Source organism: Microtus ochrogaster, chromosome 6 (assembly GCF_000317375.1).
Source record: "Microtus ochrogaster isolate Prairie Vole_2 chromosome 6, MicOch1.0, whole genome shotgun sequence".
NCBI lineage: Eukaryota > Metazoa > Chordata > Mammalia > Rodentia > Cricetidae > Microtus > Microtus ochrogaster.
Window position 1 is genome coordinate 45,996,156 of NC_022013.1, and position 24,870 is coordinate 46,021,025.

Below are 24,870 nucleotides of genomic sequence, written 5' to 3' on the forward strand. Positions count from 1 at the left end.
TTGTATTTACTTAAACACTGCTTGGCCCATTTTATCTAGCCTCTTCTCGGCTAACTCTCACACCTGGACTATCCCATTTCTAATAATGTGTGTCGCACCCCTAGGTGCGCTTACTGGGAAGATTCTAGCCTACGTCCATCCTGGGTCGGAGCTTCATCGATTGCATCTGCCGGGAGAGGGGAGCATGGCCTCTGAGCTCACTTCCTCTTCCTCCCAGCATTCCGTTCTGTTTACTCCTCCCACCTATGTTTTAACCTATGAGGCCAAGCAGTTTCTTTTTTTTTTTCTTTTAGTTGAGGATTTTTTTAAATTTATTTATTTATTAAGGATCTCTGCCTCCTCCCCGCCACCGCCTCCCATTTCCCTCCCCCTCCCCCGATCAAGTCCCTCTCCCTCATCAGCTTGAAGAGCAATCAGGGTTCCCTGACCTGTGGGAAGTCCAAGGACCGCCCACCTCCATCCAGGTTTAGTAAGTTGAGCATCCAAACTGCCTAGACTCCCCCAAAGCCAGTATGTGCAGTAGGATCAAAAACCCATAAGCAGTTTCTTTATTACTTAACCAATGACCTTCCTCCATCAACAGACACTGAGAGAAACAACTAATAAATGGGACCTCCCAAAACTGAAAAGCTTCTGTAAAGCAAAGGACATGGTTAACAAGACAAAATGACAGCCTACAGAATGGGAAAAGATCTTCACCAACCCCACATTGGACAGAGGGTTGACCTCCAAAATATACAAAGAACTCAAGACATTGGTCATCAAAAGAACAAATAGTCCAATTTGAAAAAAAATGGAGTACAGACCTAAACAGAGAACTCTCAACAGAGGAATCTAAAATGGCTGAAAGACACTTAAGAAAATGTTCAACATCCTTAGCCATTAGAGAAATGCAAATCAAAACAACTCTGAGATTCCATCTTACACTGGTAAGAATGACCAAGATAAAAAACAATGATGACAACTTATGCTGGAGAGGATGTGGGGCAAAGGGAATAGTCATGCATTGCTGGTGGGAGTGGAAATTGGTACAACCCCTTTGAATTTCAGCGTGGCAATTTCTCAGAAAATTAAGAAACAACCTTCCTCAAGACCCAGCAATACCACTTTTAAGTATATACCCAAAGGATGCTCAATCGTGCCACAAGGACATGTGCTCAACTATGTTTATAGCAGCATTGTTTGTCATAGCTAGAACCTGGAAACAAATCCCCCTCGACTGAAGAATGGATAAGGATAATTTGGTACATTTACACAATGGAGTACTACACAGCAGAAAAAAATAATGACATATTGAAATTTGCAGGCAAATGGATGGTGCTAGAAAACATCAATTGAGTGAGGTAACCCAGTCCCAGAAAAACAATTATCACATGTACTCACTCATAAGTGGCTTTTAGAGATAAAGCAAAGAAAACCAGCCTACAATTCACAATCCTAGAGAACCTGGACAACAATAAGGACAATAAGAGAGACATTCATGGATCTAATCTACATGGGAAGTAGAAAAAGACAAGGTCTCCTGAGTAAATTGGGAATATGGGGACCACGGGAGAGGGTTGAAGGGGAGGGAGGAGGGAAAAATTTATAGCTCAATAAAATCAATTTTAAAATATGAAAAATAAAGGAAAATATCTAGGGTAGGCCAGGTGATGATGGCACACACCTTGGAGGCAGAGGCAGGCAGGTCTCTGTGAGTTCAAGGCCAGCCTGGTCTATAGGGCAAGTTCTAGGACTGCTGTGGGACAATAGTTTTACCCTGGAAAGATTTGTTTCTTGTACTTGTTTAATAAAATGCTGATTGATCAGTAACCAGGCAGGAAGCTGAGGTGAGGCAATGAGAACAGGAGAATTCTGGGAAGAGGAAAGTTCAGTCCGCAGTTGTCACCCAGACACAGAGGAAGCAAGATGTGACTATCTCATCAAAAAAGGTACCAAGCCATGTAGCTAACACAGACAAGTATTATGGGCTAATGTAAATTATAAGAGTTAATAAGAAGCCTGAGCCAATAGGCCAATCAGTTTATAATTAATATAGCCCTCTGTGTGGTTTCTTTGGGACTGAATGACTGCAGGACTGGGTAGGACAGGAAACTCGGTCAACACAGGACAGTGCCTGAAGCTAGACAGAGAAACCCTGTCTCAGAAAACCAAAAACGTGTAGAGCCATAATCTGGTTGATGCAGTGCTGGGGAAATCAAAATTCAAGTTCCAATCATACTAGGGAAACGTTCTACCAGCTGAGCTTCACCCCCAGCTCCGAGACTGATGCTCATCACAATGATGCATTTGTGGACCTGATTCTCCTTCCGTGGGACCTGAGTCTCCTTCCACAGGACGTGATGTTTGACGTGTGGGCAGCTAGACTTTGCTACGCCTTGGCTGTCCAGGAAGCAGCTCAGGATATTTTCCACTCTCAACTTTCATCGTCCCAAAGAATCACTTAAGAAAGGCAGGAGAAAGGTTACTGGAATGCCTTCAGAGTCCACTCCGTTTTCCTGGGAAGCACTTTGATGCAAAATATATAACTGAAGGGGGGTAGGCATTAAACCATTGTAAAAATAAAAATGCTACCTTGGACCAGCAGTAACCCACTTAGCTGATGCAGAGGAAATAACCAAGTGGGCGAGTGCTAACTTCTCAAGAACAGAAGGCCGTTTCCACATTACAGGCACCTGGAGAGGTGAACTGCTGACTTCCACGGCAGAGTACAAATAAAACTACCAAAATCGTCTTCGTGCTTCACTGTGATGCACGCAGGTGACACCGAGAGGGTCCCCACAGATATCCAAAGTAGCAATGGTACAATTATAGGTGAGTGCCAATTTTGTTTTTAAGACAGTATCAAGAGCAACTTCATGTGAAAAGTATGTGAAGATCAGACAGGGAGAATTTTTTCTCAGGAGAGGAACTACAAGCCAAAGGACCAGCATTTCCAAAGAAAGCCCGGAACAGCGTTACCTTCTCGTGTCCCTCTCAAAATCCAAAGCCATTGCTGTGGAAATTGCCCCGGTGCTGTCGATGGTGAAGCCTGAGCTCTCCGGGGAAATGAAGTACTGTTTGTTGAACAAAAAAGAGAAAACAAAACATTGCAGAGACACAACTGATTTCCTGGCGAGGTTCCTCAGCCTCTGAGAGCTAAGCCTCCACACTCCATGTACTCTGTGTGGCTCATCAACCATGAGCCCCATGCATTGGATGCTCAGAAAGTGTTGGCAGCAGCAGCAACAGTTGGCTGCTGCTACTGATGATGATGGTGATGATGATAATGATTATGAGATGATGATAATGATTTTGATGATAATGATAGAACTGTACTCTATTCAACTGACTTCCGATCAGACAACATGTTCTTAAAAACTAAGGAAAAAACAAACAAACAAACTTCCTGGTTTCTGCATTCTACATATTACCTGAGTATTTCTTATAACACCCTACTCAAAGCTAAAAGTCAAGAAAAGGGAGTTCCCTCGGGAAACCCATGCCAAGTGCTGAATGAACACAAAGATGGTCTGTGTGGATGGGATGCACTGGCTTTAGGGTCTAGGAAGAATCAAGGAGCTATGACAAGAAGGAAAGCAGACATCCTCAGCACCCACTCATTAGATTCTGCCTGTTCAGGTACAGTGTTATCAAGATTCCCATAGCCTACTGAATTTTGACCTCATCTCCCCTTCAGCCATTTTGTTCAGAGTTCCAAGTGCATTAATATTGGAGTCTCAGCGTCCTAGGTCATTGGTGTTGATTTTATCCCATTTCACAAACAAGAAATCCAAGGCTTGGAAAATTCCAGAGTCTTGCCTTGACCAGCATCCCTAAGACACATTCCTGACCCCACCCTCAACAGAGCAGGTGAGGCCAGGGTCCTAATACAGGTGAAAATCAACTTTGAGAAAAAGCCAGAAGAAAAGAGCCCACAAGAAGCTTAATATCAGGAATTAATTAAACCAAGTGGTACTGACTTAATAATTATGTATACTCGGGGATAATTTAATAGAGAAAATTAAACCCAGAAGGATTGCGAAGCAGACTAAAAATCATTTGGAGAAATTAGTGACCTTTACATTGATCAATTTTCTGATGAATCACCGTATTCTGACTAATTTCCGTTCATACCTTCGATGCCTACCCATCTAAATAAGATTGAGCTGATTGCTGCTGCTTCTTTAGCACAATGTAGAATATTAGCATTCTGGAATGGCAGGCATATTCATCACATTCTTCCATTTAGGGCAAACGTGGGAATAATGATGCCTGATTCATAAGGGACCCACAGAGGATGGCTGGAAATTAAGTGACCTAAGAGGCTCACCAACACTGTCTGCCTATATACAAATATGCATACTTTTTAAAAAGACACCCACATTTCTGCTTGTAGCTACTCAACATTTGCAATTTCAGATTTAATTTATTACAGGAATGTCAACATTTTTTCAAACTATATATTGGAAAGTCATGTTTTGTATGGTTGATTTTCCACAAAAGAAAGTCCTCTTCAAAAAATATCTTGATGGTGGTGATGTGAGCAATTCCTTCCGCGTTCTGGGAAGGCTAGAAATGGTGGTTGCTAAGCAGCCAGGGCAATCATTAAGAAAGCCACCTAAATGAAGTACACCCTGAACAGAAAAGCCATCTAAGGAATGAGAAATTAATTCTCTGGGACTGAGTAAATTATATGCATTGTCCTGGGGCTTTGTTTTTAAAATCAGCATTTTTGTCTGTAATTACCATAAATTTGGGAGGAACTATTTGGCCATAAAAGTAACATGGGCATCCTCATTCTCGGATTCCACGATATGAGAACAGATTCCAGGACCCGAAGAGAGGCAGAGCAGGGCAGTAAGCCTTCAGTCTACCTGAATGCACTAATTCAGAATTCATTCCCTTTGAAAGCTTGGCCATTGATTACTTATTCTTGTTTCTTTGTTTATATTTTCTATTCTAAATCCTAGAGTTTCTTGCCATTTACTTCTTTTGGGGAAATATTTGTTTCTTTTGCTCTAGATCCTTCGAATGTACCATTAATTGACTAATATGAGATCTTTGCACATTTTTGTGTTTTGTTTTAGCTTTCTTTTGTTTTGCTTTTTCGAGACTGAATTTCTTTGTGTAGCCCAGGGTGCCCTAGAACTCATTCTGTAGACCAAGCTGGCCTCCAACACAAAGAATCCACCTGCCTCTGCCTTCCAAGTGCTGGGGTTAAAGGTGTGTGCCGCCACTGCCTGGTTCCAAGTGTTTAATGTAGACTTTTGATGTTATGAACTAGCCTATTAGAACAACCTGCAGAGTGTTCCAAATGAAACCATGCTGTGTTTTCATTTCTATTCAATTCCAAAAAAGTCTTTCATTTCTGTCTTGACCCATTTTACATTCGATAATGAGTTGCTCAATTCCCATGAGTTTGTAACATTTCTGTTGTTTCTCTTATTGTTGATACCCAGTTTTGATTTGTGATGGTCGAATTTGATGCAGAGTAGCATTTCAATCTTCTTGTGTCTGTTGAGACTTGCTTTGTGTCCAAGTACATGATTGATTTTGGAGAAAGTTCCATGAGGTGCAGAGAAGACGGTATATCCTTTCGTATATGGGGAAAATGTCCTGTTCATATCTGCTAGATCCATTTGGTTTATGATATCTGTTAGCTCCAGTGTTTTCTGTTTAGTTTTGTCTGGATGATGCATCTACAGAGTGGGTACTGAAGTCTCCCACTGTCATTGTGGGTCAATTCGTGATTTAAACTACAGTAGTGTTTCTTTTATGAACTTTGTTGCCCTTGTGTTTGGTTCATGGATGTTAATTGCACTGTCTTCTTCACGAATTTTTCCTTAGATGAGTACATAGTTTCATTCACTATTTCTGTGGTTTTGGTTGAGAGTCTATTTTGTCAGGTACTAAAATGGATTTTGCTTCATAGATCCATTTGCTTGAAATATTTTCCATCTTATTGCCCTAAGGAGATGTCTATCCTTGATGTTAAGGTGTGTTTCTTGAATGCAGCCGAAGGATGGATCCTGTTTCACATCTGTTCTGATAGTCCGTGTCTCTCTTTATTGGTGCATTGGTACCCTTGAAGCTGAGAGTTACCAATAGCAGTGTTTGTTGATTTCTATTATTTTGTTATTGTGCTGTGGGGTTTTCTCCCTCTTCTTTTGATTTGCTTGGCTGATATCATTTATTCCTTTTTTCTTGGGTGTTCTCTCTTTAAGTTGAAGTTTTCCTTCAAGTACTGTCTTATAATTAAATGAGGGTTTTTTATTGTTTCTACTGACTGTTGTAATAGGAGCGGCAGGCCTGCATCCCCAGCACCCCAGCCGCCTGGCTAGCTTATGCCCTGAAATAACAACACACAAACTGTATTCTTTTAAACACTGCTTGGCCCATTTTATCTAGCCTCTTCTCAGCTAACTCTCGCGCCTGGACTAACCCATTTCTAATATTGTGTGTAGCACCCTAAGGTGCGCTTACCGGGAAGATTCTAGCCTAAGTCCATCCTGGGTCGGAGCTGCCCGGGAGAGAGGAGCCTGGCATCTGTCTGAGGTGTCTGCCCTAGAGAGGAGAGCTATCGAGTTTGAGCTCACTTCCTCTTCCTCCCAGCATTATGTTCTGCCTACTCCACCCACCTAAGGGATGGCCTATCAAAATGGGCCAAGGCAATTTGTTTATTACCAATGACCTTCCTCCATCATTTCCCCTGTCATCTAGCTTAACCTTCCTTATAACCCTGAGATAGACATTAATAGTAATTGTTTTATAATTAAAGAAACTAAGTTATGGAGAAATTATAAGACTTGCCTAGAGACACGAAGCCAGAAAGTAGAAAGTCCAAAAACTCACATAAACCATATAAACTCAGAATGTACTGATGTTCGGATTACTATGTCTCATTTGGTAGACTAACCCAGAGAGTTATTTCTGAATGAGGATCAATGCAGACAAGATTTCAGCAGGCTGGCCTGGATCTTCTTGCCTCCGTCTACTGTGCATGGCAGCTGAAGATGTTAGCCTCCTTGCCCATCAGCCCTGAGCATTTCCTGAAACAGGGGCTCTGTGTTTACCCTTGAAAGCCCTGGGCATCGCTTTATTTCCTTTATTATGGGCATCATTTTATTTCCTCTAAAGTGAACTCATTTTGTAAACCAAAGCAATAGTTTTCCAATGTGTACTAGACTATGTAAGATCCTGCTCCTTCCTATTGCTCCTTTGTGCTTGCCACGTAGCCAGCTAAATGGGAAGTGGAATGCTATGTACTGTGCCTAGTTTGGTTTCTGGACCTGGTAGTCTTTGTTTTTGGTGTGCATCTTAGGAGTTCCAGAAATAGATCCTGAGATGGAAATGAGTGTGCAAGTGATTGAGCACTGCTAGACAATGGAGGCAAGAGGAAAGGGGAGAGAACCCAAGCCCAAGTGCCATCTCAGGGTCTCAGAGGCAATCCAGCCTGGTCCTTCCCCAGTGTGCTTGGGACTGTCCTCATTGAGGAAGAAAAACTGACAACTGTATATAGTGAAGGGTTTTCCCAGGAAGATGTAAATTTCTGGGTGCTTTCTGCTGTCAAAACCACAAAAATACCTCAGAAATGTCTTTCTTCTGACTATTGGAAGCTAAATCCTAGTGTGATCAGGGGGTGGGGTGTACCACAGAAAATATCCAAAGAAATCAGGAAGAGCAAAGTTACGGTCCGCCACAGTCCCTGAAACCTCTTTTGTTAGAGAAGCAGAAACCCTACTAGGATTAGCAGCTATATTTTGAAACCAATTACTTTCTATGTGATTAACATTTAATTCTGTTCCCTGTCCTCCAGTAGCTATGAAGGGGAAAGAGCTTTGTTTTAACTCTAGATTATTTGTAACTGTAATAATCAGTGTTAATTGTCAACTTGACCAAATCTGGAACTCATATGAGCAATCCACCCACTGTAGGTGGTGCCATTCCCTCTGCAGGGGACTCTAGGCTCTGTACGTAGAGAAGTAGAGCTGGAAGGCAGCATGCATGCATTTCCTCTTCTCTTGACTTCCCTGCCATGATGAGTGGTAGCCTGATGTGTAAGGTGTCACTAGAAAGCCTAGGAAGACCTTTACAGTACTCAGGCCTGTGCCCACTAAAATGCCATTATGTACTGGCTGCAACCCAAAAATTAATTTTTCCAGAGATTTGGGTTCCATTGGTTTAGCATTCAATTTATTGAAATCATCCCACTTACTCTTATTATTGGAATTATTGAATTATACCGTTCCTTAGTTGTTCCAAAAAAATGTCTTCAGAGATACCTTAAAATAATGAAATAAATCCTCCCAAAAGCAATTACTGCATTTTAATATTTAGTCTTATAAATAATTATTTCAAACATGGGTGTGGAATATTTTTCTTGTCTTATCTTCTTGGGCCCATACATTGCTGATTTTAAATGGGTCAGTCATAGTGGATCTTCATTTGCCTTATATGAATAGACTTAAATTATTATTACACCTTTATGTAAATTTGGCAAGGGTAAATCCTTGCCAAATCCTCATTTTCCTTCACTTCCCATATCCTGAATAGTCACACTTGGGCAACTGTGTCTTTATAAGATAAAAGCCTTAATTCCTAGAAAACATCATCAGAATCTGCATATTCGCAACTGAGAAGATGAACTGGTAATAGTTTATTGTGCAACTGTTTGGTGTCTGTTGCTTATTGCAAAATGACGTTAAGCAATGGTGCACCTTCTGGCTACAGTATGTTACAACCTGCCATCTTGTGGAGGATGTTGCAAGATGTGCAACTATGAAGTAAATACCAAGCCAAAACTGTATTAAGAACATGATTATGGCTTTCTCCAATCATCTGCCTTTCATGTGAAGGATTAAAGCTGTTTTTTCTAGATAATTAGAGCTTTTCCTAAAACCACTTTCCCCCAATTGCATAGTTATTTCAAGCAAAATTGTGTTTTAGCTTGAATAGTTCAGATAATTGTCTCCATCCTCAACTTCCTTTGGCTGGTGGAGCCTTAAACTAAATATTTCACCACATCTGAGAACTGTCTGAGAATACTTTATTATGCAATTTCAATCCCTTCTCTGTTCCCCCCTCAATACCTTTGTATCAAAACGAAAAAAGTTCTAAAGTGTCATTTGGTACAGCTTAAAAATTAATTTTCCCAGTGCTCTTGTAAAACATTTCTTGACAGTCTACCATGCATGAAGAAAGAGACCGGTGCCTGTGTCTGCGAAATGAAAACACAAACCTAGCCAATCAATCTTACAAGAGTATCGATATGACTACCACAAGTTAAAGAAGTATACACAAGGCATCCTTTAGTATGCATGGTATGATTTGAATGATAAATGTCCCCTATAGGCTCATGTATTTGAACATGTTCCCAGTTAGTGATACTGTTTGGAGGGGTTATGGAATATTTGGAGGTGAAGCATCACTGGGGGTTTAGGGTTTTAGATCCTCAAGCTACTTTCCGTGTGTGAACAAAATGTGATTGGCCAGCTCCCTATTCTTGATACCATGCCGTTTCTTCCCCACAAGGAGGATTCTAAACCCCTGGAGCCATAAGCTACAATAAAACCACTCTTCCTTAAGCTGCTTTTGATCATGGTATTTTATCCCAAGACCAGAAAAGGAGTTAATACACTGTGTGGTTTGGCATTAGGGTGCTTTTTCATACGTGAGCTGATTTGTGTAGCTAGGCACCGTCCACATAAGCATCAAAATATCTTTGTTGATTTTCTTTTATTTTGTTGGCTGTTAATTTGTACAGGTATAGCAGAGCCAAATATCCATTCTCCTATGATTAATCCAAATTCCAGATTCCTACATAGTAACTCTTGGGGAATCTGTTCTTTCCTCCCACTTCCCTTTCTGAACACTCACAAAATAAAACAGGACTTGCTGAACATAGCAGACAATGAGGACTACCGAGAACTCAAGAACAATGGCAATGGGTTTTTGATCCTACTGCACATACTGGCTTTGGGGGAGCCTAGGCAGTTTGGATGCTCAAGTTACTAAACCTGGATGGAGGCGGGCGCTTCAAGCTGATGAGGGAGAGGGACTTGATCGGGGGAGGGGGAGGGAAATGGGAGGCAGTGGCGGGGAGGAGGCAGAAATCCTTAATAAATAAATAAATTAAAAAAAATGTTTAAAAAATTTTAAAAAAGCAGTTCTGATGGCGTTCCCAAGACACTTCCTGATCCCAACCACATGACTTCTCTGATTCTTTGCTCAATGGCAGCGGCTGGTTAAAATTTAAATCTACATTTTCCAAGATACCTTCCAAAGGAATGCATCAATCAGTACAGACCCTCTACATATGGCCCTACTTCAGAGATCAGCAAGTCATGTTTCATCACACGTGCGACGATCACCAGTTCAGTCCTCATCCCTAGAACAATGGTTCAACACAACTCATCCACCGGAACTCCCCAATGTGCCCTCAAGAATTCAGGCTTTCCTCACATCTCGCGTTTCTCGGAACAGTCCTTTCATCTTTTCATTTCTCTGTAGACAGGAAGAATGTTTTTTTCCTTGGGTGTCTTCCCTGCGGTCCTCAAAGTCCCAAAATTTCCTAGCGCTGTATCTCTCTGCCTCTGGCCTTTTTGCCTACTTTACTGAGGAAAATGGAAGGCATTCACAAATCAAAATCAAACACCGTCTATTTTAAATTATTGTCGGGGGCTGGAGAGATGGCTCAGCCGTTAAGAGCATTGCCTGCTCTTCCCAAGGTCCTGAGTTCAATTCCCAGCAACCACATGCTGGCTCACAACCATCTGCAATGAGGTCTGGTGCCCTCTTCTGGCCTTCAGGCACACATGCAGACAGAATATTGTATACATAATAAATAAATAAATTAATTAAAAAAAATATTGTCATCTTTAAAACCATGATCCAATTCTCTGTGGAGTTGCTTAGCTCCGCCCCTTTGCAGCACTTGGCAGCGCCTGACACACCGCCGCTGGACTACGTCCGTGGAACATGGAGCTCTGTCTTCTTCCTTAAGTTGTGTAAGCTCTCTTCTCAGAGGATTGTCTTGCACTTGTTAGCACCCAATACCTAATTCTTGAATCGACAAGAAAGAGAAAATGCCACTAGCATTTAGGAATTTTTTTTGTACCTGCGCCCACACAGCTCCTTCTCCCCTGCCTGGGTGTCTTTGTTCGTTGCCACAGCCCCCACTCTGGCGGTTAGCCTCACTTCAATTATTCTTTTTCTCTTCCCTTCCTGGAGTATTTCCTTCAGCACAGACCTTGATAATAGTTCTCGTCTTCAAAAATGAAATGTTTCTCATGGCTCCACCTTGTCCCCCAGCTACTGGCCCACTTCTCTGCTCTATATCTTGGGGAAATTATTTGAAAATTGTTTCTGCTGGGCTGTTCCTGGTTTCTTCCCTTAGTAGGTCCCCAGTCACATGTTCACTCCCACTACTCCACTGAACAAAATTACTTGGTGCAATGGATTAGCCATCAGTTTGGCATTTAGAATTGCCATGGAAACGATGTCTGGGCATGTCTGTGATGGAGTCTCCAGACTGGGGTTCATTGCTATTGGAAGAGCTCCCCACCAAATGCAGGCAGCACCATTTAAAAGGTGAGGTACTTTACCAAATAAAAAGGAGGAAGCAGGATGTTCAGGTGGCTCAGTGGATAAAGATGTTTGCCACCAAGTGTGTCAGCCTAAGTTTGGTCCCTGAAACCCATGTGGAGAAAAGAGGGAACTTCCAGAAATTGTCCTCTGACCTCCAAGACATACACTGTAGAATGCATGAACCTGTGCTTACACACATACACACACGCACACACGTGTGCGCGCGCACACACACACACACACACTACATAAAGGATCTGAGTGTTGAGTCCTTGTATTGCTCCAAAGATTTGAACTGTCTAGGGAAGCAAGAGAATAAAGAAAAGATAGACAGACACATAGACAGAAAAGCTATGATTCATGGTGGGACATTGATAATAAGTCTTTCAATTTTTCTACATGTTCAAAATTTTCATAGTAAAACATTGGAAAAACAAATAAAATCAAGTAATTTCCTACCACCCAAGTCTTCCTCCTCTCTCCCCATAACTATTATTGCTGTCCACCCAAATGGTTCCCCCACTTGGATTTTCATCTTGTACAGTTCTTTTTCACTCACACAGATGCTTTCTTGTTCTTTCTTATATAAATTACAGTATGCATCCCCTGTGCAAACAGAATCCCACACCAATCAGAAAATACAGTTTATTCTTGTATTTTTCAAGAGCCCCTGTAAGCTGATCCCTAATTGCATTTCATCAACACCTTTCTTTCACTCCCCCCTTACTGTACAGTACCCATCTTGGTGTGCTTCTGATGTCTGAGCAAGGCCAAGCGACAGCTTCTCTGGGACTTCTGCCTTCATCTGCTCTCCTCTACCCATGCTATGTCTGGTGCCCGCGAACACCGTCACAAAATTATATTCTCCACTTCTGTTACTTTTTCATTTGCCTCCTCCTCATAGCATGCATTATAGATAAAATTATTTGCTGTTTGATTATCATCATTTTCTTTTTTAGACTGTGGAGCTCATGAATTTAAAAGTCTTAGAAATGTTGTACTAGTCTTGACGCCTAGGCCAGCATGTTCAGAACTGGCATTTCATAGCAAACGGTGCAATAAAACTTGAAGGAAATTCAGAAGTGTCTTAACTGTGTTTTGCAGTAAATATCTTTTCAAAAGTCTTGAAAGTTATAGTTGATGTGAAAACATTGGAAAATATTTAATTTTAAGGCCTTGTCTGATATTGTATTTAAGCATACCAAGATACTGTTATCAACAAGATGCACTTAATCTCTGCTTTATGGAGCTTGTAACTTCACGAAAAGCATTTTTCAATTGAGAATATGTAGTTAGGGCTATGAAAAGGCAGAAAAAAAAAAACTGATTTCTCTGAGAGGCAGTGCCCCAGACTAAAAGATAAATTTTTGTGGTATTTCTATTCTATAATCATTTCTGAAAAGTAAGTGACAGCCCAGAGGTTATTTTCATTTGGTTCCCCTGTGTTTCCATCTGTTTTCTTTTGAGGCAGGATCTTTTTTTTTAATATTTATTTATTATGTATACAATATTCTGCCTGAAGGCCAGAAGAGGGCACCAGACCTCATTACAGATGGTTGTGCGCCACCATGTGGTTGCTGGGAATTGAACTCAGGACCTTTGGAAGAACAGGCAATGCTCTTAACCTCTGAGCCATCTCTCCAGCTCCAGGATCTTGTTAATGTGGCCCAGACTCGTGTTGACTTCCAGATGCACCAATAAAGCAGCGAAATCACAGACTTTGAGCCACCGTGACTGGATCTTCAGGATAACTTTAACATTTGCCAACATGGAAGCAATGGAGAATTGGAAACTGTGAAATTATAAATGAAGTTCTCCGTACAGAGCAAACTACAGCAAGATTTGGTGACTGCTGATGGGTGGATCAACCCAGAAAGCATCAAGAAAGAGAACAAGATGACCACTAAGCCCCTCTCACACACTCTGCACGGACACAGCAGACTCTCTCTATGGGAGCCAAAGATACCAACGGAGATGCCGTGGTACCTGCTTCTGGCATAGCTAAAGGACAAGACTATTGGAAGCAGGAAGTTCAAGGGTTGGCCACCTCACCCATCCTCTATTCTGAATAGCCTACTGTAAGGGCCTTCAGAAGGAGAGAGAAGTTTAGGGCTTAGCCACCAAACCCAACACCAGGCCCATCACGGCAGTGGTCAAAGAACTATTTCCACCATCCATCATTAGACCTCAGTGGCTCACAGAGGGCATTCTGGAACCTCCCCGACACCAAGCAAACACTTGTGCCTCAGTGAGGCAGACTTCTGAGTTTTTTATTTTATTTTTAAAAAGAGAAAACAACCTTTTTATTTTACATACCAATCCCAATTCCCACTTCGTCCCCTCCACCTACCCCTCCCACCCCCCTCCACTCCTCAGAGAGGGTAAGGTGCATTGCTTTGGGGAAGGTCCATGGCTCTCCCTACTATATCTAGGCTGAGCAAAGAAAATAGGCTCCCAAAGAGCTGTACAAGCAATAGGGATAAATCCTGGTGCCACTGCCAGTGGCCTCACAGAGGAAAGGGTGCCTGAACTGGCCTTGCCCTGTAGTTAGATTGATGACTATCTTAAATGTCACCATTTAACCTTCATTTAGCAACTGATGGAAACAGCAGCAGAGACCCGCATCGGAGCACTGGGCTGAGCTCCCAAAGTCCAGTTGAAGAGTGGGAGGAGTGAGAATATGAGCAAAAAATGTCAAGACCATGATGGGGACACCCACTGAGATAGTCTACTTGAGCTAATGGGAACTCACCAACTCCAGCCGGACAGGGAAGGAACCAGCACAGGACCAAACTAGACCCTCTGAATGTGGGTGACAGTTGTATGGCTGGGGAAGATTTGTGTTTAACCTTACATTTAGTCAGTGCTACTAGCATCATGGACTCCACCATATTTCTAAGACTGCATGCAGGACATTACGACGCGAGACTCAGGTATAACAGAGCTTAACATCATCCTAGGCTACAAAGGACTGCAACCCAACACTACCCAAACCTTGAGCGGCCTAGCATGGTTTAAGACCCCTCTTGCTAGAAGACTGGGAATTAAACACAGAATCTGACCCCAGAACTTAGTGTTTGGCCAGTGAAATCTAACACTGAGAAGGTTCTAATTGCCCATCTTCAGGTATGCCAATGGAACGCCTGAACCCACTCCAAAGCCAAGGAAAGACGAAAGGCCTCCATATATCAGACTCCCATTCCAGCTAGCAACACCTGTAGCTGTTTGCAGCTATTGTGAGCCACAAGTCCACTCCAGTAACTGAAAGTCACTAGCAGCGCAGAACCTGACCCTAATAGTGTTAAGCTAGTTTGGGCAGGTTATAAGCAGGGTGGGATATATCTTGTGCATTTGTGGCCATAACTATAACATCGGAGCCTGGGGCTGGTGTGTCCAAAGGTATTCCTCTCAGGAGAATGCAGAGTCACAGGCCAGTAAACATGGAGGAGGCGTCTAGAACTACTCTGGTCTCCGAAGAGGCTCGTGGGGATAGAGTGCTCAGCCAACAAAGTATTTAGAACAAACTTGAGCTTAGATTGCCTGCTAATACTGAAAGTTCTGAAGACAACCTCACTATAATGAGGATTTTTTGGTTTAAACAGGAGAACCTTCATTTTATTATCTCCTACATGAGCTCTTTGCTAAATGGGTTTCCTTTGTTTTCAGGCCTGCTGGCATTCCAGTTGAAGTCCCATAAATTACAAGGTGAAGCATGTAACCTGGTCCTCAGCCAATCATTATACTGAATTCTGTCTTGCCACATCGATTGGCAATGATGAGTCCATGGGCCAATGAGAACCATAGTGGTGTCCTGAGGCCTTGGGGATGACGCTTTCAGGGGTCAGTCCCTCTTACCAGGCTCTGAGGCTTTGATTCCACCATCAACTTCCTCTTTCTTTCTTTTCCTTTCTTCCTTTCCTTTGTTTTTTTTTTTTTTTTTTCAGAAACAGGGTTTCTCTGTGTAACTCTAGCTGTCCTGAAACTCTCTCTTTAAACCAGATTGGCCTAGAACTCAGACATTTGCCTGCCTCTGTCTCCAAAGCGCTAGGAGTAAGGCATGTGCCACCACCACCTGCCATCTACCCATCAGCTACTTCTAAAAGGGACAGGGCAGACCAAGTTCATCAGCTCTGGAGTGAGCATCACCCTGCTCACACACAGACTTGAAGTTTCTGTGCTTGAATCCCAATCTGGACACGTGGCCATTCCAGGGCTTGCAGCCACAGATCGCATCTGTGTATAGTTTTCTAAGAAGTGCAACCACGAGAGTTCTTATACATCCTCCAAATGGCTAAGGACCGTGTAAGAAAGGAACTCCTGTTTACATTTGATGGAAATGCGTGAATGGAAATGACATGCCCTTATACTTCCAACAGCTGCCTACATGTGATCTATTTGATGTATGTTTTCCTTTATTGGGGAAACAGAAAAATTGAAAATGTAGATGCTATTCAAAGGATATGGGCCTCTTTTTCTCAAAATGGTTATACTTTAGAACAATCCATTCAAAGCAGAATAGTAAAGCAAAAATTTACATATTCTATTTTCTAATGCAACCGACTCTCATCTTTTTTCCCCTTTAATGTTTGTTTTACAGCTGTGTTATAAAAAAGAAGTGTGTAATTAAAATTTTCAGACCCATAATTAAATGCTTGGCTCCCGTCTAATTGTTGAGTCTTTTGATGATCCCGTCACTAATTACGCCCCTCAGAATTTCCAAATATCATTTCCCCTTCAAAATCTGATCATTGTCAGCTTTCAGTCCATACACTTGACTGAAGAGAAAATATTGTTTATTTCCGCATACAATCTGCAGGCTACATTGAAGTCGTCACAGTTAGCAAAGAGGCAAAAATAATGAAGCCATAGAAGGAGACTTTTTTTATCAGTTACAGAATGGTATGACCCTTTCAATGCCTATAATGAAGTTTTCAGAAATTGCTGCTTGTTTTAGGACTTTTAAGTCTCTCCAGTAAGTCATTAGAACTCAGATTTAGCAGATCGCTTCTTAATATCTGAAAGAAAATAAAAGTATTTACCACCATATATTCTAATATCTATATCCTGAGACTCGTCACTCAACCTGGATACCTTGAGTTAGGTGAATCATATTTGTGGAAAAAGCCCTACCACAGTGTAATGAGCAATGGTAAAGTGCCTTTTAGCCACGGGAAACTAGCTTAGTCAGGATTCCCCACTACACCCAAGCACTGATATCACTCCACTGCACTGAAAACCAGATCTCAGTGACGTCACTCACTTGAGGTAAGCAGACACAGTCCTAGACCCCACCAGGCCCACTGGACAGTATGCAAACAGAGACCAAGAGAAATCCTCTGCTCTGCACATCTAGAGAGAGGCCAACTTGATCTACCCTTTGGCTGGAGAGTCTTCTTTCCAGATCCTGAGACTCTGTTAGAGACAGAACCCTGACGACCTGACCTTCAGCTAAGATATGTCGCTGCATAAGTGAGCAGCCATAGGGAGATGATAGGCAATAGGCTTAGGATGGTAGTTAGGAATTTAGAGTGTGAACCTTGTGTGATGACCCTCAGCATAATAAAACATAATTTTTGTTATACTAACTACATGTATCTGCCCTCTTGCTTGTGACACAGGCCACTGTCGTTCTTTCTACCCTGAGCTCACTCCCATCTCTTATCATCCGAGAGCCTGGACCTATGTCACCCAATGCTCACTGACGTTCCCATAAACACACTAGGCAAGACACATTAGAGAGTTATCGTTTGGGCTGTACATTTATTTCACTATTACCATGACCCAATAAATGTGGAATCAAATATTCTATCCCCCATTTCTTATTCCAATACATTTATATTTTTCGAATAAAGATTTTTAAGAGCAGAATGGAATTGAGAAAATGTGTTCCGGTTTTCAATTAACTTTTGATGCAATAAGACAGATACACGGTGACTCCCAACAGCCGTGCTACCACTACCACGTTCCTGGGAGGGAGAAGATCTCGTGCTGAGGTGGGAAGGTTTGTGTGGTGAGATTGGAGTGTGGTATAGCCTCCTATACAGGTAGAACTGGGGAAAACCGGTGAGCCAGCTAGATAATCTCCACAGAGAGTAGTTTCATCTCAAGTGATAGCCAACAGCCATCACCATCTGACACCCCCAGCCTTGTGAATGTGACCCATGCAGAGAGGAGGGGTCTCTATGGCAACTTCTAATCACCCTTGGAGAAAATCAAGACATCCTTGGCTTGTTCAATAACATTGTTTTATTAGTATATCTGCCTGGCTCACTTTAGAAGGGTGCATCTTTTCTCTATCATTTTGCTGTAAACAATTGTTAGCTTTTGTATTTAAAATAGGTTTCATATAGACAACATAAAGTTGAGCCTTTACTCTCTTAATTCACTCTGACGAGTTCTTTGAATTTTTATGTTGCTTGAATTAATATCTAAAAGTGTCAAAGTTGTTTTCCATGAGCTAGAGGTGTTCTCGCTCTCCCTTAATGTTCTCAATGAATAGTTCGCATTATTTTATTTTCTCCTAGAATGTATCAGTTACAAGATTTTCAGCTGTTTCCTCTGTGTTCCCAATATACATTTCAACTAATCCGCATGCAGCTAGAAGTAATACTGTATCACTGTGCAGGTGGTGCAGGCAACATGTAACTCAGAATTCCTAATTCCTCCCTCCTGTAACATAGGCTGTCATCTCTCATTTTACTCTCCCTGTGCTATAAGCACCCAATACCAGTCACCATGAAACTGATCCTTTGTCAATGAAAATGGAAAATACTTACATTTCCATTCATTTGTTCTCTTATGAGAAGAAATACATAGGTCCATGTTTCTGATTATGTCATTTCTCTCTTCCTGATGAGCTTCCATGCATGAAATTCTTTAGCACGTTGTGAAGAGTGGATGTGTTAGTAGAGAATGCCTGCTTTCATATTAAGAAGTCATTTTTACCTTTTAAAAATTAAGATGGTATCTATATTTTATAAAAAGTATATTTCATATCAGTACTTTTAAGGTACTCAACTTCATGACTTGATATAATTTTGCTGGATATAATTTTTTTAAATCAAATGTCTCCACAGATTTCTTTCTTTTTTTAAAAAAAATTTATTTATTTATTATTTATACAACATTCTGCCTCCATGTGTGCCTGCACGCCAGAAGAGGGTGACAGATCTCATTACAGATGGTTGTGAGCCACCATGTGGTTGCTGGGAATTGAACTCAGAACCTCTGGAAGAACAGCCAGGGCTCTTATCCTCTGAGCCATCTCTCCAGCATGGATATAAAATTTTTGTCTGTCACAATTTGTCTACAACTTTTAAAATACTCCATTTCGGTGTTTCCTGAATGTTTTTGAATAAAAAGCCTGCTGTGGTTTTTATCTTTACTCTTCTGTAGGTATGGCAAGATATCTCTTCAACACCATCATTTCTTCATGCATGTGCATATACATGTGTGTACATACATAAACATATATAAATATGTATGTATATTCCAAGTGGAGAAAACTCCATCAAAATCTCCCTTCTCTTATCTGGAGAGATAGGCTTTGCATAGAGAAGGGCCTGAGGATTTTTTTTTCCAAGATAATCCTTTACCACTCTGCTAGACACACAAGGTGTTTTTGGTGGGTGTGCACTATGAAAATCTGGGGGAGTTCCTTGATTTAAAACCCACGAAAATGTGTTCCTTCCTAAGATTGTTCCCAGTTTTTCACTCTCATGTGAATTCACACTCAGCCTCTAACAATTGCTATGAGTCTTCCTGCAGGCTCTGACCTTTCACTCCAGATAGGCTGAGCTAAACTGCAATAAAACGGACTTCCTAGTCCCTCTGGGTCTTAGGGCAGTGGTGTGCCCGGAGGAGCCCAAGAAAGATGTTGTTTTTGTTTTGTTCAGATTTTCTTTATTATAAAGATGATTAGTCCCACATTCTCTGTGTCTGACAGTGTCTACTGCAGCACAGTGTTATTGGATATCCTTAATATATACCCTCGGCAATGGTGGCGCAGCAGAAAGACATCAGGTCCTGAACTTCGGGTGGGCCTGAAGGGGGATGAAATCCACCCTCAGGGCATTAACATCTGGTCTGTTAACAACATCCTCACCCAAAACTTCATCTTTCATCACTATAATGATGACAATCCTAGGTCACATTATGCCTGTTTTTACACTAAGACCTAGTATAAACTTTATACTATGAAATGCTAATTAAACATTACATAACATGTAACAGATAACACATTTGTAAAACTAGTGACAATTAAAACAAGACTCATTAAGCAAATCTCTATTAGACAACTTCTGTGAGCATTTAATATACTGAACATTGTAAATTTTTTTTTAAAAAAAAAAAAGCTATGAAGATGGCATTTCTAAGATCCTGAGGTCATGTGTTTTTTCATTTCTCTCATCGTGTTGTGATAGAACTCCTGCCTTGTGAAATACACTTTGGGAACTGTTGATGGGCTAGGAAACAGCAAGGTTTAGAGACAGGTGGACATGGAGTTGAATTAGCTCTACAACTTCCTGCTTAAGCAGATGCCTTTGTCTATAAATTATAGACATGATGCTTTTGCTATTGGTTCACTAGGTTATAGCATAGCAAACGGCAGTGTCTACTTTAATGATACCATGGTGATTCAATCATAGGAACCTGCCTATCAAGATACAGTTATGAATGTAATCATCACTATCTGTCAGACCTCAGAAGAGTGCTGACTCTTCTTCATATTAGAGCAAGTTTATCTCTGAGTCGATAGAAAGGTTCAAACAAACGAACTCTCCAGTCACAGAATTCAAGTAACACATCTGGTCTGATCTACAGTAACAGAGGGTGTGTGTAGGAGGGTGTCTAGAGGGAAATTTACACAGCCTGTGTCATTACTGAAATGCCATTCCATGTTTGGTAAAATTCACAAAGAACATTACATGGGCCTTCCAAATGTGTTCCAGGAATCAATCATCTTCTAAGAAAAGTATAGGGCCAGGGCCAGAAGTGTTTAATCTGGTATGAGCAAGCGACAAGGAGTCCATCACTTGAAATTAATTACTTGTGTTTAATGGCTAGTGAGGCATTTGAATTGCATGTTAGAGTCACAACTGAAACCTGTGTCACATATTCGCTCTACTAAAATGTCAACATTGTGGTAAGCTATCATAAAGACCCCTGAGGAAGTAATTGCTGCAGACTCTCTGCTTCCTATGTAGCCACAGTTGCTAGGTACTGGATTTAATACTATAATCTGGAACATGTTAATTTGGAGCAATATGCATGATTAGGTTGTTTAATTGCATGTTGTGAAGCAAACTGTGACCTTTCTAGGCCCATCCTGGAGGTGGCATTGTGCTTGGGAGGAGGAAGAGACAAATGTGTAGGGAGGGATCTTGACAAGCACAGTGTCCCATTGTAATTTTAAAAGCCGTGTGGACACTATGCCAGATGTTGAGTGGCCATTTACTGCATAAATAAAATTCTGTAAGACTCAGTTGCCTTGAAGAAGAATCCAATTATTTGTCAACGTTGAAAACACAGAGTCAACATAAACAAGCCTCTCATTTTTTTTTTTAGCCAGTTTGGAAAAGAGATACAAGATTAAAAATTTAAAACCTGTTATTCTTGCCTATCAACCCATTAGTCAAAAACATCCTGGCTTAATGCCATAATCATATCATACAGCATCAAAAATTAAAACGGCATTATAAATCCTGCCATTTACAAAATGTTTAACATTTTGAAAACGACGTTCACATTCTTTATGATGTTTGATTATAATGAGCTAGCTGTACAAGAGAGGATAAAGGAGGCCCGTGGCATTTCCACAAATCTACCATTGAAATAGCAAAGCAGAAGGAGTAAGTGACCTCTGTTGGTCAAGTCAGAAGTTAAGCCTAAACCTTTAGGTTCCGTGTCTCTTCCCTCTTTGTATGAAGCCTGAGAATAAGACCAAAGGTTTTGAAATATACATTAATCTCAGAAAGATGGGTTTGTTTCTCTACAGTATGTGCAGCCAAGGTCCCTAAAAATAAAATATATCAACCTCTTTAGTACCTGAGAGTTAGGCTGGTCTGCCTACACAGAACTGGATGTAGTAGAATAGAAACAATCGCCTAGCCAGGCAGTGGTGGCATACACATTTAATCCCAGCACTCGGGAGGCAGAGGCAGGCAGATCTCTGTGAGTTCGAGGCCAGCCTGGTCTACAAGAGCTAGTTCCAGAACAGGCTCCAAAGCCACAGAGAAACCCTGTCTCGAAAAACAACAACAACAAACAACAACAACAATTGCCTAGATAACGTCAATAATTTTCACCTGAAATATCCTGATAAGTCAAAGATGATTGCTGGATGTAATTGAAGAGTATAAATAGCTTGACTATTTTTAATGTTTTCACATTTAAATGTAATCATGCACAAACTAGCAGGCATTGATATTCTTTATTCCAAAACACAAATTACCTCCAACACAGCATCCTCTGGGTCCTTGGCCACTGCTTTGTAAATGATGGTGCCAGGGGCAGTGTCTTCTGTGATGTAAAGCTCAGTAACTGCCCAAAAAAGTACAATAGATGTGATTCTATTAGTCTCACCAGTGCTAAATCCCAAAACACCTCATTCAATTTTGTGTGAATAAATCATAATTGGATAAACGTGATCAAAATATGTCATGTACAAGTATGAAAATGTCACAATAAACCCATTATTATATGTAATTAATATATGGCAATAAAAATTAAAATCTTAAAGTTCTGTACTTACTCAGTACAGATAGATGCTTTATACAGTAATTCCAGTTAACATAGTAGTAACAATAATGATGATGATAGACCACACTGTATTGTCTATCATCATCATTCATGCATATAGGAAGGAGATTTATAATTTTAAATAACAGTACTAGGCAATTTTAAGGCTTATTAATAGCTAAGCACTTAACATCATTGGTGGTTTTTAATGATTCTAGTTCTACTGAGATTTAAAAACTACCAACAAACCCAAGACTATAGAGCCAACACATCAGCATTGTTTCAATGTAGGGTTAAGCCGGGCCTTAGGGGGCATGTCCGCCTCGGGCTAATGTTTACCTATAAATCTGCCGGGCACGCCTAGCCGCTCCTTTTGCTTTCCTGGTCTCCGCTGGAACCGTGGTTCTGTAAGTCTATTTCCCCATTAAAGCTGTATATATTTTTACAATCTGTCTGCATTCAATGTTTGTTTTCTTCTTAAGTTTTTCCTATTCCCATATATGTTGTGGAGAAAGTTAGGGAGGGGCTCACACATGCTAAGCACATGTTCTATCACTGAGCCACATGCCCACCTGCTACATGTTTTAAGATAGTAGCAGTAACTGCAAGCTTGCAAATGTACGAGTCTTTGGGGGATTAAAAAAACTGGGAAAGGTAAGACTCTTAAATCCAGCAGGGAATATCCAGTTATTGCTGCCCCGTTTGGGGAAGAAAGCAGTACTTTTGGATACCAGGGAGGTCTGCAAGGCCTTCTTGGACCATAGCCACATAGGCCTACACTTACAACACACAACCCTTGTGGATTACCCACAAGCACTCCGACACCTGGCTCACTGTTTGAGAAACCCAACGAGCATGGTTTGACCTTGAGTCTTCCCAAGGCTTCATCAAGGGGGGAGGGGAGACTCTGACATCCACGGTGCACTGATTGTGTGCACAAAATTATCTGGCACTTCCGAATACCACATGCATTGTGCTGGACAGGATTTTGTTGACTTGACACAAGCTAATGCTATCTGAGGAGGGAACCTTGGTTGAGGAAACATCTCCATAAGATCTAGCTGTAGGGAATTTTCTTAATTAGTGATTTCTTAATTAGTTTTCTTAATTTCTTAAGTAATTAGGCTCAGCCCATTGTGGGTGGTGCTATGCTTGGGCTGGTGGTCCTGGGTTCTATAAGAAAGCAGATTGAACAAGCCATGTTGGGCAAGCCAATAAGCAGCACCCCTCTAATAAGGGAAGGCATTGACGACTGGTCAACGCTGCAGTCTGTTATGGCCTGGTAGCTTTTTCCAAAAGTAGGGCGACATGGAAACTCCCTCCTTCCCAGCGAAACTCCCTGCCTCAAGCTGCCCTTATCTGGAGAATGTCCCTGGGCCCAGAGGATGGCCCTTATATAATTGAAAGCTGTCTCTTAACCAGATGCTTGACCCTTGACCCAGCTTCCTCCTAGAAGACTTGCACTCTGACCTTACTGCTTGCTACGTATGAAGCCTTATGACAGCAGCGTGGCACATGATGCAAATTAGGGTTTGTCCCCAGGCTTCCCAATCCTGTGTATTTCCTATACTGTGGAATAAAGTTGAGCTAATTGACCAAAGTCATCTCCCAGAAGGCTGTCTCTGTCGTACCCACAGGCATCCCAAACCCTGTTCCCCACTAATATTCTTCTCCTCAGAAACCTCTTGATTCAGGCACCCACAGTTCAGATCACACTCAGCACCGCCGTTTGCCATGCTCGTACTAGACTGGCCCATCGTCAGCACACAAAGCTTTCAACTGCTTTTCTGAGCTACAGATGCAAAGTCCATATGCCCTCAAACAAAGCATGGTCCAACCTATCACAGCAATGCCCCAGTCCTTGGTACCAACTTCAGTCTTAGTTAGGGTTTCTGTTGCTGTGAAGAGACACCATGACCACAGCAACTCTTACAAAAAAAAGCATTTAATGAGATGGCTTGCAGTTTCAGAGGTTCAGTCCATTATCGTCATGGTGGGATAAGGCAGCACACAGGCAGACGTGGTGCTGGAGAAGGAGCTGAGAGTTTTACATCTCGAGATGTAGGCAGCAGGAAGTGCTCTGTCTTCCTAGATGTTGCTTGTGCAAAGGAGACCTCAAAGCCCAACCTCACAGTGACATACTTCCTCCAGCAAGGGCACATCTGCTCCAACAAGGCCACAGCTTCCAAGAGTGCCACTCCCTTTGGGGGTCATTTTCTTTCAAACAACCGCACTACCCATATTACTTTTTGGTCATGTTTTATCACAGCAATAGTAACCCTAACTAAGACATACATCAAGGCAGAACTGACATCTTAGTTGAACCAATGATTTTTTTTTATTTTTCAGTCATTTTAATGTGAATATTGTCAAATTCTGTTCAAAAACCATACACATTTGGAGTTCATCATCGACCCTTGGACTTATATACAGGGGACAGACATATGAGCATCATGAGTTCAAAATTATCCCTGAATTTTTACTGACATCCAAGCTAGGATTAATAACAAACAAAAGCTGAAGGGAATTTGTGAAAAGATAAAAATCAAAACCAGAAACAAC

General features: G+C 41.4%; 1 protein-coding gene across 2 annotated transcripts in view; it reads right to left on the reverse strand.

The window, feature by feature from the left end:
- The window catches only part of LOC101988975 (cadherin-related family member 3), a 76,595-nt gene that overhangs the window by 39,639 nt on the left and 12,086 nt on the right, over positions 1-24,870 (reverse strand). For both annotated transcript variants that reach the window (XM_005348662.3, XM_013346825.2), the window contains exons 4-5: positions 22,022-22,110; positions 2,962-3,056 (exon numbers count right to left, since the gene is read on the reverse strand). In XM_005348662.3, the coding sequence (XP_005348719.1) occupies positions 2,962-3,056; positions 22,022-22,110 (184 nt within the window). The remainder of the gene's footprint in view (positions 1-2,961; positions 3,057-22,021; positions 22,111-24,870) is intronic.